We start from the raw sequence: 14,043 nt of genomic DNA, 5'->3' as shown, positions 1-14,043 counted from the left end.
TATCCTGATCCCAGTCTGTGGTAGACAACTCCTCCTGATCCGAGTCTGTGGTAGACAACTCCTCCATTGTTGACAAGTCATTGATGTGTGTCATGTCAAGGTGTCGGCTAAAGCACAAACTGACCTGACCACCAGGCTATACTTGTGCACCACATTATTGGGCTGTAATGTAACCTAGGTAATGGTTATGATGATGATGATTATGATTATGATGATTATGATTATGATTATGATGATGTAATGATGATGATGTAATGATGATGGTGATGATGGTGATGATGGTGATGATGTGTGATCCAGGCTGTTCAGTGTCGTCCTGGAGACGATGACCCATAAGGCCACGGGCGAGGCGGCGTCGACTCACCATGTACCAGGGAAGCCTGGAGGTCTGGACGTCAAAGCTCTCCGAGCCTTCAGAGTACTGAGGCCCCTACGGCTGGTCTCAGGAGTACCTAGTGAGTAGAGGGGGGAGGGTGGGGTGGGGGGGTGGGGGGGGTGGGGGGGGGGGGGGGGGTGGGGGGGGGGGGTGTTTGGGCTGTGTGTGTGTGTGTTTGTGAGTGTATGTGTGTGTGTGTGTGTGTGTTTGTGAGTGTGCGTGCGTGTGTTTGCGGGCGGGCGTGCGTGTACGTGTCTGTATATGTTCTGTTGGTGTAAACCATTCCAACAACCAGATCATTTCAGGAGAAGCATATTCTCCTGTGTTTGTGATTCCTTCACATTGTTTACAGAGCAGATGCAGAAGGAACTGTTCTGCGTAAGGGCATGGCTGTATCGTTGTTTGTGTAATCTCTCAGGAGCATCAGCAGTTCTGGTGCTGGGGTTTTTGTCATGGGTAATTTGGACAAATCACAATTTCGCAGGTGCTAGCATCTTTTAAATTTCGGAAGGGGAGGGGACTTTCGGCCCGTAACTTTTAAAGAGAGGGGGTGGGGCTCCTCCTTCTGGTTCCGCTCCTCATTCTAGCATTTCTTGATCTCTTCTCTTAACAGGTATGGACCTAGAACTTATTCGAGCAGCTGACCAATTACACAAGACAAGACATTAGTGTTTGTGTACACCAACTAAGAACCTAATCTTTTGGAATAGTGTCTGTGATTCATCACATTGTGGAAGCAACGGTAGCACAGGCCTGTATGGTTCTGTGTAGTTGTATGGAGCTGAAGGGAAGGCTGTATAGTTCTGTGTAGTTGTATGGAGCTGAAGGGAAGGCTGTATAGTTCTGTGTAGTTGTATGGAGCTGAAGGGAAGGCTGTATAGTTCTGTGTAGTTGTATGGAGCTGAATGGAAGGCTGTATAGTTCTGTGTAGTTGTATGGAGCTGAAGGGAAGGCTGTATAGTTCTGTGTAGTTGTATGGAGCTGAAGGGAAGGCTGTATAGTTCTGTGTAGTTGTATGGAGCTGAAGGGAAGGCTGAATAGTTCTGTGTAGTTGTATGGCGTTGAAGAGAAGGCTGTATAGTTCTGTGTAGTTGTATGGAGCTGAAGGGAAGGCTGTATAGTTCTGTGTAGTTGTATGGAACTGAAGGGAAGGCTGTATAGTTCTGTGTAGTTGTATGGAGCTGAAGGGAAGGCTGTATGGTTCTGTGTAGTTGTATAGAGCTGAAGGGAAGGCTGTATAGTTATGTGTAGTTGTATGGAGCTGAAGGGAATGCTGTATAGTGCTGTGTAGTTGTATGGAGTTGAAGAGAAGGCTGTATAGTTCTGTGTAGTTGTATGGAGCTGAAGGGAAGGCTGTATAGATCTGTGTAGTTGTATGGAGCTGAAGGGAAGGCTGTATAGTTCTGTGTAGTTGTATGGAGCTGAAGGGAATGCTGTATAGTTCTGTGTAGTTGTATGGAGCTGAATGGAAGGCTGTATAGTTATGTGTAGTTGTATGGAGCTGAAGGGAAGGCTGTATAGTTCTGTGTAGTTGTATGGAGCTGAAGGGAAGGCTGTATAGTTCTGTGTAATTGTATGGAGCTGAAGGGAAGGCTGTATAGTTCTGTGTAGTTGTATGGAGCTGAAGGGAAGGCTGTATAGTTCTGTGTAATTGTATGGAGCTGAAGGGAAGTCTGTATAGATCTGCGTAGTTGTATGGAGCTGAAGGGAAGGCTGTATAGTTATGTGTAGTTGTATGGAGCTGAAGGGAAGGCTGTATAGTTCTGTGTAGTTGTATGGAGCTGAAGGGAAGGCTGTATAGTTCTGTGTAGTTGTATTGAGCTGAAGGGAAGGCTGTATAGTTCTGTGTAGTTGTATGGAGCTGAAGGGAAGGCTGTATAGTTCTGTGTAGTTGTATGGAGCTGAAGGGAAGGCTGTATAGTTCTGTGTAATTGTATGGAGCTGAAGGGAAGGCTGTATAGTTCTGTGTAGTTGTATGGAGCTGAAGGGAAGGCTGTATAGTTATGTGTAGTTGTATGGAGCTGAAGGGAAGGCTGTATAGTTCTGTGTAGTTGTATGGAGCTGAAGGGAAGGCTGTATAGTTATGTGTAGTTGTATGGAGCTGAAGGGAAGGCTGTATAGTTCTGTGTAGTTGTATGGAGCTGAAGGGAAGGCTGTATAGTTCTGTGTAATTGTATGGAGCTGAAGGGAAGTCTGTATAGTGCTGCATAGTTGTATGGAGCTGAAGGGAAGGCTGTATAGTTCATCTGTAGTTGTATGGAGCTGAAGGGAATGCTGTATAGTTCTGTGTAGTTGTATGGAGTTGAAGAGAAGGCTGTATAGTTCTGTGTAGTTGTATGGTGCTGAAGGGAAGGCTGTATAGTTCTGTGTAGTTGTATGGAGCTGAAGGGAAGGCTGTATAGTTATGTGTAGTTGTATGGAGCTGAAGGGAAGGCTGTATAGTTATGTGTAATTGTATGGAGCTGAAGGGAAGGCTGTATGGTTCTGTGTAGTTGTATGGAGCTGAAGGGAAGGCTGTATATTTATGTGTAGTTGTATGGAGCTGAAGGGAAGGCTGTATAGTTCTGTGTAGTTGTATGGAGCTGAAGTTAAGGCTGTGTAGTTCTGTGTAGTTGTATGGAGCTGAAGGGAAGGCTGTATAGTTCATGTGTAGTTGTATGGAGCTGAAGGGAAGGCTGTATAGTTCATGTGTAGTTGTATTGAGCTGAAGGGAAGGCTGTATAGTTCATGTGTAGTTGTATTGAGCTGAAGGGAAGGCTGTATAGTTATGTGTAGTTGTATGGGGCTGAAGGGAAGGCTGTATAGTTCTGTGTAGTTGTATGGAGCTGAAGGGAAGGCTGTATAGTTCTGTGTAGTTGTATGGATCTGAAGGGAAGGCTGTATGGTTCTGTGTAGTTGTATGGAGCTGAAGGGAAGGCTGTATAGTTCTGTGTAGTTGTATGGAGCTGAATGGAAGGCTGTATAGTTATGTGTAGTTGTATGGAGCTGAATGGACGGCTGTATAGTTCTGTGTAGTTGTATGGAGCTGAAGGGAAGGCTGTATAGTTCTGTGTAGTTGTATGGAGCTGAAGGGAAGGCTGTATAGTTCTGTGTAGTTGTATGGAGCTGAAGGGAAGGCTGTATAGTTCTGTGTAGTTGAATGGAGTTGAAGAGAAGGCTGTATAGTTATGTGTAGTTGTATGGAGCTGAAGGGAAGGCTGTATAGTTCTGTGTAGTTGTATGGAACTGAAGGGAAGGCTGTATATTTCTGTGTAGTTGTATGGAGCTGAAGGGAAGGCTGTATGGTTCTGTGTAGTTGTATGGAGCTGAAGGGAAGGCTGTATAGTTATGTGTAGTTGTATGGAGCTGAAGTGAATGCTGTATAGTTATGTGTAGTTGTATGGAGTTGAAGAGAAGGCTGTATAGTTATGTGTAGTTGTATGGAGCTGAAGGGAAGGCTGTATAGTTCTGTGTAGTTGTATGGAGCTGAAGGGAAGGCTGTATGGTTCTGTGTAGTTGTATGGAGCTGAAGGGAAGGCTGTATGGTTCTGTGTAGTTGTTTGGAGCTGAAGGGAAGGGAAGGCTGTCTAGTTCTGTGTAGTTGTATGGAGCTGAAGGGAAGGCTGTATGGTTCTGTGTAGTTGTATGGAGCTGAAGGGAAGGCTGTATAGTTCTGTGTAGTTGTATGGAGCTGAAGGGAGGGCTGTAAAGTTCTGTGTAGTTGTATGGAGCTGAATGGAAGGCTGTATAGTTATGTGTAGTTGTATGGAGCTGAATGGAAAGCTGTATAGTTCTGTGTAGTTGTATAGAGCTGAGGGGAAGGCTGTATAGTTCTGTGTAATTGTATGGAGCTGAAGGGAGGCTGTATAGTTCTGCGTAGTTGTATGGAGCTGAAGGGAAGGCTGTATAGTTATGTGTAGTTGTATGGAGCTGAAGGGAAGGCTGTATAGTTCTGTGTAGTTGTATGGAGCTGAAGGGAAGGCTGTGTAGTTCTGTGTAGTTGTATGGAGCTGAAGGGAAGGCTGTATAGTTCATGTGTAGTTGTATGGAGCTGAAGGGAAGGCTGTATAGTTCACGTGTAGTTGTATTGAGCTGAAGGGAAGGCTGTATAGTTCTGTGTAGTTGTATGGGGCTGAAGGGAAGGATGTATAGTTCTTTGTAGTTGTATGGAGCTGAAGGGAAGGCTGTATAGTTCTGTGTAGTTGTATGGATCTGAAGGGAAGGCTGTATGGTTCTGTGTAGTTGTATGGAGCTGAAGGGAAGGCTGTATAGTTCTGTGTAGTTGTATGGAGCTGAATGGAAGGCTGTATAGTTATGTGTAGTTGTATGGAGCTGAATGGACGGCTGTATAGTTCTGTGTAGTTGTATGGAGCTGAAGGGAAGGCTGTATAGTTCTGTGTAGTTGTATGGAGCTGAATGGACGGCTGTATAGTTCTGTGTAGTTGTATGGAGCTGAAGGGAAGGCTGTATAGTTCTGTGTAGTTGTATGGAGCTGAAGGGAAGGCTGTATAGTTCTGTGTAGTTGTATGGAGCTGAAGGGAAGGCTGTGTAGTTCTGTGTAGTTGAATGGAGTTGAAGAGAAGGCTGTATAGTTCTGTGTAGTTGTATGGAGCTGAAGGGAAGGCTGTATAGTTCTGTGTAGTTGTATGGAACTGAAGGGAAGGCTGTATAGTTCTGTGTAGTTGTATGGAGCTGAAGGGAAGGCTGTATGGTTCTGTGTAGTTGTATGGAGCTGAAGGGAAGGCTGTATAGTTATGTGTAGTTGTATGGAGCTGAAGGGAATGCTGTATAGTTATGTGTAGTTGTATGGAGTTGAAGAGAAGGCTGTATAGTTCTGTGTAGTTGTATGGAGCTGAAGGGAAGGCTGTATAGTTCTGTGTAGTTGTATGGAGCTGAAGGGAAGGCTGTATGGTTATGTGTAGTTGTATGGAGCTGAAGGGAAGGCTGTATGGTTCTGTGTAGTTGTTTGGAGCTGAAGGGAAGGGAAGGCTGTCTAGTTCTGTGTAGTTGTATGGAGCTGAAGGGAAGGCTGTATGGTTCTGTGTAGTTGTATGGAGCTGAAGGGAAGGCTGTATAGTTCTGTGTAGTTGTATGGAGCTGAAGGGAAGGCTGTATAGTTCTGTGTAGTTGTATGGAGCTGAAGGGAAGGCTGTATAGTTCTGTGTAGTTGAATGGAGTTGAAGAGAAGGCTGTATAGTTATGTGTAGTTGTATGGAGCTGAAGGGAAGGCTGTATAGTTCTGTGTAGTTGTATGGAACTGAAGGGAAGGCTGTATATTTCTGTGTAGTTGTATGGAGCTGAAGGGAAGGCTGTATGGTTCTGTGTAGTTGTATGGAGCTGAAGGGAAGGCTGTATAGTTATGTGTAGTTGTATGGAGCTGAAGTGAATGCTGTATAGTTATGTGTAGTTGTATGGAGTTGAAGAGAAGGCTGTATAGTTCTGTGTAGTTGTATGGAGCTGAAGGGAAGGCTGTATAGTTCTGTGTAGTTGTATGGAGCTGAAGGGAAGGCTGTATGGTTCTGTGTAGTTGTATGGAGCTGAAGGGAAGGCTGTATGGTTCTGTGTAGTTGTTTGGAGCTGAAGGGAAGGGAAGGCTGTCTAGTTCTGTGTAGTTGTATGGAGCTGAAGGGAAGGCTGTATGGTTCTGTGTAGTTGTATGGAGCTGAAGGGAAGGCTGTATAGTTCTGTGTAGTTGTATGGAGCTGAAGGGAGGGCTGTAAAGTTCTGTGTAGTTGTATGGAGCTGAATGGAAGGCTGTATAGTTATGTGTAGTTGTATGGAGCTGAATGGAAAGCTGTATAGTTCTGTGTAGTTGTATAGAGCTGAGGGGAAGGCTGTATAGTTCTGTGTAATTGTATGGAGCTGAAGGGAGGCTGTATAGTTCTGCGTAGTTGTATGGAGCTGAAGGGAAGGCTGTATAGTTATGTGTAGTTGTATGGAGCTGAAGGGAAGGCTGTATAGTTCTGTGTAGTTGTATGGAGCTGAAGGGAAGGCTGTGTAGTTCTGTGTAGTTGTATGGAGCTGAAGGGAAGGCTGTATAGTTCATGTGTAGTTGTATGGAGCTGAAGGGAAGGCTGTATAGTTCACGTGTAGTTGTATTGAGCTGAAGGGAAGGCTGTATAGTTCTGTGTAGTTGTATGGGGCTGAAGGGAAGGATGTATAGTTCTTTGTAGTTGTATGGAGCTGAAGGGAAGGCTGTATAGTTCTGTGTAGTTGTATGGATCTGAAGGGAAGGCTGTATGGTTCTGTGTAGTTGTATGGAGCTGAAGGGAAGGCTGTATAGTTCTGTGTAGTTGTATGGAGCTGAATGGAAGGCTGTATAGTTATGTGTAGTTGTATGGAGCTGAATGGACGGCTGTATAGTTCTGTGTAGTTGTATGGAGCTGAAGGGAAGGCTGTATAGTTCTGTGTAGTTGTATGGAGCTGAATGGACGGCTGTATAGTTCTGTGTAGTTGTATGGAGCTGAAGGGAAGGCTGTATAGTTCTGTGTAGTTGTATGGAGCTGAAGGGAAGGCTGTATAGTTCTGTGTAGTTGTATGGAGCTGAAGGGAAGGCTGTGTAGTTCTGTGTAGTTGAATGGAGTTGAAGAGAAGGCTGTATAGTTCTGTGTAGTTGTATGGAGCTGAAGGGAAGGCTGTATAGTTCTGTGTAGTTGTATGGAACTGAAGGGAAGGCTGTATAGTTCTGTGTAGTTGTATGGAGCTGAAGGGAAGGCTGTATGGTTCTGTGTAGTTGTATGGAGCTGAAGGGAAGGCTGTATAGTTATGTGTAGTTGTATGGAGCTGAAGGGAATGCTGTATAGTTATGTGTAGTTGTATGGAGTTGAAGAGAAGGCTGTATAGTTCTGTGTAGTTGTATGGAGCTGAAGGGAAGGCTGTATAGTTCTGTGTAGTTGTATGGAGCTGAAGGGAAGGCTGTATGGTTATGTGTAGTTGTATGGAGCTGAAGGGAAGGCTGTATGGTTCTGTGTAGTTGTTTGGAGCTGAAGGGAAGGGAAGGCTGTCTAGTTCTGTGTAGTTGTATGGAGCTGAAGGGAAGGCTGTATGGTTCTGTGTAGTTGTATGGAGCTGAAGGGAAGGCTGTATAGTTCTGTGTAGTTGTATGGAGCTGAAGGGAGGGCTGTATAGTTCTGTGTAGTTGTATGGAGCTGAATGGAAGGCTGTATAGTTATGTGTAGTTGTATGGAGCTGAATGGAAAGCTGTATAGTTCTGTGTAGTTGTATAGAGCTGAGGGGAAGGCTGTATAGTTCTGTGTAATTGTATGGAGCTGAGGGGAAGGCTGTATAGTTCTGTGTAATTGTATGGAGCTGAAGGGAAGGCTGTATAGTTATGTGTAGTTGTATGGAGCTGAAGGGAAGGCTGTATAGTTATGTGTAATTGTATGGAGCTGAAGGGAAGGCTGTATGGTTCTGTGTAGTTGTATGGAGCTGAAGGGAAGGCTGTATATTTATGTGTAGTTGTATGGAGCTGAAGGGAAGGCTGTATAGTTCTGTGTAGTTGTATGGAGCTGAAGTTAAGGCTGTGTAGTTCTGTGTAGTTGTATGGAGCTGAAGGGAAGGCTGTATAGTTCATGTGTAGTTGTATGGAGCTGAAGGGAAGGCTGTATAGTTCATGTGTAGTTGTATTGAGCTGAAGGGAAGGCTGTATAGTTCATGTGTAGTTGTATTGAGCTGAAGGGAAGGCTGTATAGTTATGTGTAGTTGTATGGGGCTGAAGGGAAGGCTGTATAGTTCTGTGTAGTTGTATGGAGCTGAAGGGAAGGCTGTATAGTTCTGTGTAGTTGTATGGATCTGAAGGGAAGGCTGTATGGTTCTGTGTAGTTGTATGGAGCTGAAGGGAAGGCTGTATAGTTCTGTGTAGTTGTATGGAGCTGAATGGAAGGCTGTATAGTTATGTGTAGTTGTATGGAGCTGAATGGACGGCTGTATAGTTCTGTGTAGTTGTATGGAGCTGAAGGGAAGGCTGTATAGTTCTGTGTAGTTGTATGGAGCTGAAGGGAAGGCTGTATAGTTCTGTGTAGTTGTATGGAGCTGAAGGGAAGGCTGTATAGTTATGTGTAGTTGAATGGAGTTGAAGAGAAGGCTGTATAGTTATGTGTAGTTGTATGGAGCTGAAGGGAAGGCTGTATAGTTCTGTGTAGTTGTATGGAACTGAAGGGAAGGCTGTATATTTCTGTGTAGTTGTATGGAGCTGAAGGGAAGGCTGTATGGTTCTGTGTAGTTGTATGGAGCTGAAGGGAAGGCTGTATAGTTATGTGTAGTTGTATGGAGCTGAAGTGAATGCTGTATAGTTATGTGTAGTTGTATGGAGTTGAAGAGAAGGCTGTATAGTTCTGTGTAGTTGTATGGAGCTGAAGGGAAGGCTGTATAGTTCTGTGTAGTTGTATGGAGCTGAAGGGAAGGCTGTATGGTTCTGTGTAGTTGTATGGAGCTGAAGGGAAGGCTGTATGGTTCTGTGTAGTTGTTTGGAGCTGAAGGGAAGGGAAGGCTGTCTAGTTCTGTGTATTTGTATGGAGCTGAAGGGAAGGCTGTATGGTTCTGTGTAGTTGTATGGAGCTGAAGGGAAGGCTGTATAGTTCTGTGTAGTTGTATGGAGCTGAAGGGAGGGCTGTAAAGTTCTGTGTAGTTGTATGGAGCTGAATGGAAGGCTGTATAGTTATGTGTAGTTGTATGGAGCTGAATGGAAAGCTGTATAGTTCTGTGTAGTTGTATAGAGCTGAGGGGAAGGTTGTATAGTTCTGTGTAATTGTATGGAGCTGAAGGGAGGCTGTATAGTTCTGCGTAGTTGTATGGAGCTGAAGGGAAGGCTGTATAGTTATGTGTAGTTGTATGGAGCTGAAGGGAAGGCTGTATAGTTCTGTGTAGTTGTATGGAGCTGAAGGGAAGGCTGTGTAGTTCTGTGTAGTTGTATGGAGCTGAAGGGAAGGCTGTATAGTTCATGTGTAGTTGTATGGAGCTGAAGGGAAGGCTGTATAGTTCACGTGTAGTTGTATTGAGCTGAAGGGAAGGCTGTATAGTTCTGTGTAGTTGTATGGGGCTGAAGGGAAGGCTGTATAGTTCTTTGTAGTTGTATGGAGCTGAAGGGAAGGCTGTATAGTTCTGTGTAGTTGTATGGATCTGAAGGGAAGGCTGTATGGTTCTGTGTAGTTGTATGGAGCTGAAGGGAAGGCTGTATAGTTCTGTGTAGTTGTATGGAGCTGAATGGAAGGCTGTATAGTTATGTGTAGTTGTATGGAGCTGAATGGACGGCTGTATAGTTCTGTGTAGTTGTATGGAGCTGAAGGGAAGGCTGTATAGTTCTGTGTAGTTGTATGGAGCTGAATGGACGGCTGTATAGTTCTGTGTAGTTGTATGGAGCTGAAGGGAAGGCTGTATAGTTCTGTGTAGTTGTATGGAGCTGAAGGGAAGGCTGTATAGTTCTGTGTAGTTGTATGGAGCTGAAGGGAAGGCTGTGTAGTTCTGTGTAGTTGAATGGAGTTGAAGAGAAGGCTGTATAGTTCTGTGTAGTTGTATGGAGCTGAAGGGAAGGCTGTATAGTTCTGTGTAGTTGTATGGAACTGAAGGGAAGGCTGTATAGTTCTGTGTAGTTGTATGGAGCTGAAGGGAAGGCTGTATGGTTCTGTGTAGTTGTATGGAGCTGAAGGGAAGGCTGTATAGTTATGTGTAGTTGTATGGAGCTGAAGGGAATGCTGTATAGTTATGTGTAGTTGTATGGAGTTGAAGAGAAGGCTGTATAGTTCTGTGTAGTTGTATGGAGCTGAAGGGAAGGCTGTATAGTTCTGTGTAGTTGTATGGAGCTGAAGGGAAGGCTGTATGGTTCTGTGTAGTTGTATGGAGCTGAAGGGAAGGCTGTATGGTTCTGTGTAGTTGTTTGGAGCTGAAGGGAAGGGAAGGCTGTCTAGTTCTGTGTATTTGTATGGAGCTGAAGGGAAGGCTGTATGGTTCTGTGTAGTTGTATGGAGCTGAAGGGAAGGCTGTATAGTTCTGTGTAGTTGTATGGAGCTGAAGGGAGGGCTGTAAAGTTCTGTGTAGTTGTATGGAGCTGAATGGAAGGCTGTATAGTTATGTGTAGTTGTATGGAGCTGAATGGAAAGCTGTATAGTTCTGTGTAGTTGTATAGAGCTGAGGGGAAGGCTGTATAGTTCTGTGTAATTGTATGGAGCTGAAGGGAGGCTGTATAGTTCTGCGTAGTTGTATGGAGCTGAAGGGAAGGCTGTATAGTTATGTGTAGTTGTATGGAGCTGAAGGGAAGGCTGTATAGTTCTGTGTAGTTGTATGGAGCTGAAGGGAAGGCTGTGTAGTTCTGTGTAGTTGTATGGAGCTGAAGGGAAGGCTGTATAGTTCATGTGTAGTTGTATGGAGCTGAAGGGAAGGCTGTATAGTTCACGTGTAGTTGTATTGAGCTGAAGGGAAGGCTGTATAGTTCTGTGTAGTTGTATGGGGCTGAAGGGAAGGCTGTATAGTTCTTTGTAGTTGTATGGAGCTGAAGGGAAGGCTGTATAGTTCTGTGTAGTTGTATGGATCTGAAGGGAAGGCTGTATGGTTCTGTGTAGTTGTATGGAGCTGAAGGGAAGGCTGTATAGTTCTGTGTAGTTGTATGTAGCTGAATGGAAGGCTGTATAGTTATGTGTAGTTGTATGGAGCTGAATGGACGGCTGTATAGTTCTGTGTAGTTGTATGGAGCTGAAGGGAAGGCTGTATAGTTCTGTGTAGTTGTATGGAGCTGAATGGACGGCTGTATAGTTCTGTGTAGTTGTATGGAGCTGAAGGGAAGGCTGTATAGTTCTGTGTAGTTGTATGGAGCTGAAGGGAAGGCTGTATAGTTCTGTGTAGTTGTATGGAGCTGAAGGGAAGGCTGTGTAGTTCTGTGTAGTTGAATGGAGTTGAAGAGAAGGCTGTATAGTTCTGTGTAGTTGTATGGAGCTGAAGGGAAGGCTGTATAGTTCTGTGTAGTTGTATGGAACTGAAGGGAAGGCTGTATAGTTCTGTGTAGTTGTATGGAGCTGAAGGGAAGGCTGTATGGTTCTGTGTAGTTGTATGGAGCTGAAGGGAAGGCTGGATAGTTATGTGTAGTTGTATGGAGCTGAAGGGAATGCTGTATAGTTATGTGTAGTTGTATGGAGTTGAAGAGAAGGCTGTATAGTTCTGTGTAGTTGTATGGAGCTGAAGGGAAGGCTGTATAGTTCTGTGTAGTTGTATGGAGCTGAAGGGAAGGCTGTATGGTTATGTGTAGTTGTATGGAGCTGAAGGGAAGGCTGTATGGTTCTGTGTAGTTGTTTGGAGCTGAAGGGAAGGGAAGGCTGTCTAGTTCTGTGTAGTTGTATGGAGCTGAAGGGAAGGCTGTATGGTTCTGTGTAGTTGTATGGAGCTGAAGGGAAGGCTGTATAGTTCTGTGTAGTTGTATGGAGCTGAAGGGAGGGCTGTATAGTTCTGTGTAGTTGTATGGAGCTGAATGGAAGGCTGTATAGTTATGTGTAGTTGTATGGAGCTGAATGGAAAGCTGTATAGTTCTGTGTAGTTGTATAGAGCTGAGGGGAAGGCTGTATAGTTCTGTGTAATTGTATGGAGCTGAAGGGAAGGCTGTATAGTTCTGCGTAGTTGTATGGAGCTGAAGGGAAGGCTGTATAGTTATGTGTAGTTGTATGGAGCTGAAGGGAAGGCTGTATAGTTCTGTGTAGTTGTATGGAGCTGAAGGGAAGGCTGTGTAGTTCTGTGTAGTTGTATGGAGCTGAAGGGAAGGCTGTATAGTTCATGTGTAGTTGTATGGAGCTGAAGGGAAGGCTGTATAGTTCATGTGTAGTTGTATTGAGCTGTAGAGAAGGCTGTATAGTTCTGTGTAGTTGTATGGGGCTGAAGGGAAGGCTGTATAGTTCTGTGTAGTTGTATGGAGCTGAAGGGAAGGCTGTATAGTTCTGTGTAGTTGTATGGATCTGAAGGGAAGGCTGTATGGTTCTGTGTAGTTGTATGGAGCTGAAGGGAAGGCTGTATAGTTCTGTGTAGTTGTATGGAGCTGAATGGAAGGCTGTATAGTTATGTGTAGTTGTATGGAGCTGAATGGACGGCTGTATAGTTCTGTGTAGTTGTATGGAGCTGAAGGGAAGGCTGTATAGTTCTGTGTAGTTGTATTGAGCTGAAGGGAAGGCTGTATAGTTCTGTGTAGTTGTATGGAGCTGAAGGGAAGGCTGTATAGTTCTGTGTAGTTGAATGGAGTTGAAGAGAAGGCTGTATAGTTCTGTGTAGTTGTATGGAGCTGAAGGGAAGGCTGTATAGTTCTGTGTAGTTGTATGGAACTGAAGGGAAGGCTGTATAGTTCTGTGTAGTTGTATGGAGCTGAAGGGAAGGCTGTATGGTTCTGTGTAGTTGTATGGAGCTGAAGGGAAGGCTGTATAGTTATGTGTAGTTGTATGGAGCTGAAGGGAAGGCTGTATAGTTCTGTGTAGTTGTATGGAGCTGAAGGGAAGGCTGTATAGTTCTGTGTAGTTGTATGGAGCTGAAGGGAAGGCTGTATAGTTCTGTGTAGTTGTATTGAGCTGAAGGGAAGGCTGTATAGTTATGTGTAGTTGTATGGAGCTGAAGGGAAGGCTGTATGGTTCTGTGTAGTTGTATGGAGCTAAAGGGAAGGCTGTATGGTTCTGTGTAGTTGTTTGGAGCTGAATGGAAGGGAAGGCTGTCTAGTTCTGTGTAGTTGTATGGAGCTGAAGGGAAGGCTGTATGGTTCTGTGTAGTTGTATGGAGCTGTAGGGAAGGCTGTATAGTTCTGTGTAGTTGTATGGAGCTGAAGGGAGGGCTGTATAGTTCTGTGTAGTTGTATGGAGCTGAATGGAAGGCTGTATAGTTATATGTAGTTGTATGGAGCTGAATGGAAAGCTGTATAGTTCTGTGTAGTTGTATAGAGCTGAAGGGAAGGCTGTATAGTTCTGTGTAATTGTATGGAGCTGAAGGGAAGGCTGTATAGTTCTGCGTAGTTGTATGGAGCTGAAGGGAAGGCTGTATAGTTATGTGTAGTTGTATGGAGCTGAAGGGAAGGCTGTATAGTTCTGTGTAGTTGTATGGAGCTGAAGGGAAGGCTGTATAGTTATGTGTAGTTGTATGGAGCTGAAGGGAAGGCTGTATAGTTCTGTGTAGTTGTATGGAGCTGAAGGGAAGGCTGTATAGTTTTGTGTAGTTGTATGGAGCTGAAGGGGAGGCTGTATAGTTCTGTGTAGTTGTATGGAGCTGAAGGGAAGGCTGTATAGTTCTGTGTAGTTGTATGAAGCTGAAGGGAAGGCTGTATAGTTTTGTGTAGTTGTATGGAGCTGAAGGGGAGGCTGTATAGTTCTGTGTAGTTGTATGGAGCTGAAGGGAAGGCTGTATAGTTCTGTGTATTTGTATGGAGCTGAAGGGAAGGCTGTATGGTTCTGTGTAGTTGTATGGAGCTGAAGGGAAGGCTATATATTTATGTGTAGTTGTATGGAGATGAAGGGAAGGCTGTATAGTTATGTGTAGTTGTATGGAGCTGAAGGGAAGGCTATATATATATGTGTAGTTGTATGGAGCTGAAGGGAAGGCTGTATAGTTCTGTGTAGTTGTATGGAGCTGAAGGGAAGGCTGTATAGTTCTGTGTAGTTGTATGGAGCTGAAGGGAAGGCTTTATAGTTCTGTGTAGTTGTATGGAGCTGAAGGGAAGGCTGTATGGTTATGTGTAGTTG

At 44.4% G+C, this 14,043-nt stretch overlaps 1 protein-coding gene across 1 annotated transcript in view; it reads left to right on the top strand.

Annotated features, from left to right (window-relative positions):
- Positions 1-300: 300 nt before the first annotated feature.
- LOC311122280 (voltage-dependent L-type calcium channel subunit alpha-1F-like) overlaps positions 301-14,043 on the top strand; it is a gene marked incomplete at both ends in the record, with an annotated part of 63,503 nt that continues 49,760 nt past the window's right edge. The window contains one exon of the mRNA XM_084196667.1: positions 301-455. Coding sequence (XP_084052793.1) covers positions 301-455 — 155 coding nt within the window. The remainder of the gene's footprint in view (positions 456-14,043) is intronic.

Source organism: Coregonus lavaretus, assembly GCF_964263955.1.
Source record: "Coregonus lavaretus genome assembly, contig: HAP1_SCAFFOLD_3378, whole genome shotgun sequence".
NCBI lineage: Eukaryota > Metazoa > Chordata > Actinopteri > Salmoniformes > Salmonidae > Coregonus > Coregonus lavaretus.
This window is presented reverse-complemented; position numbering and strand designations above follow the sequence as displayed.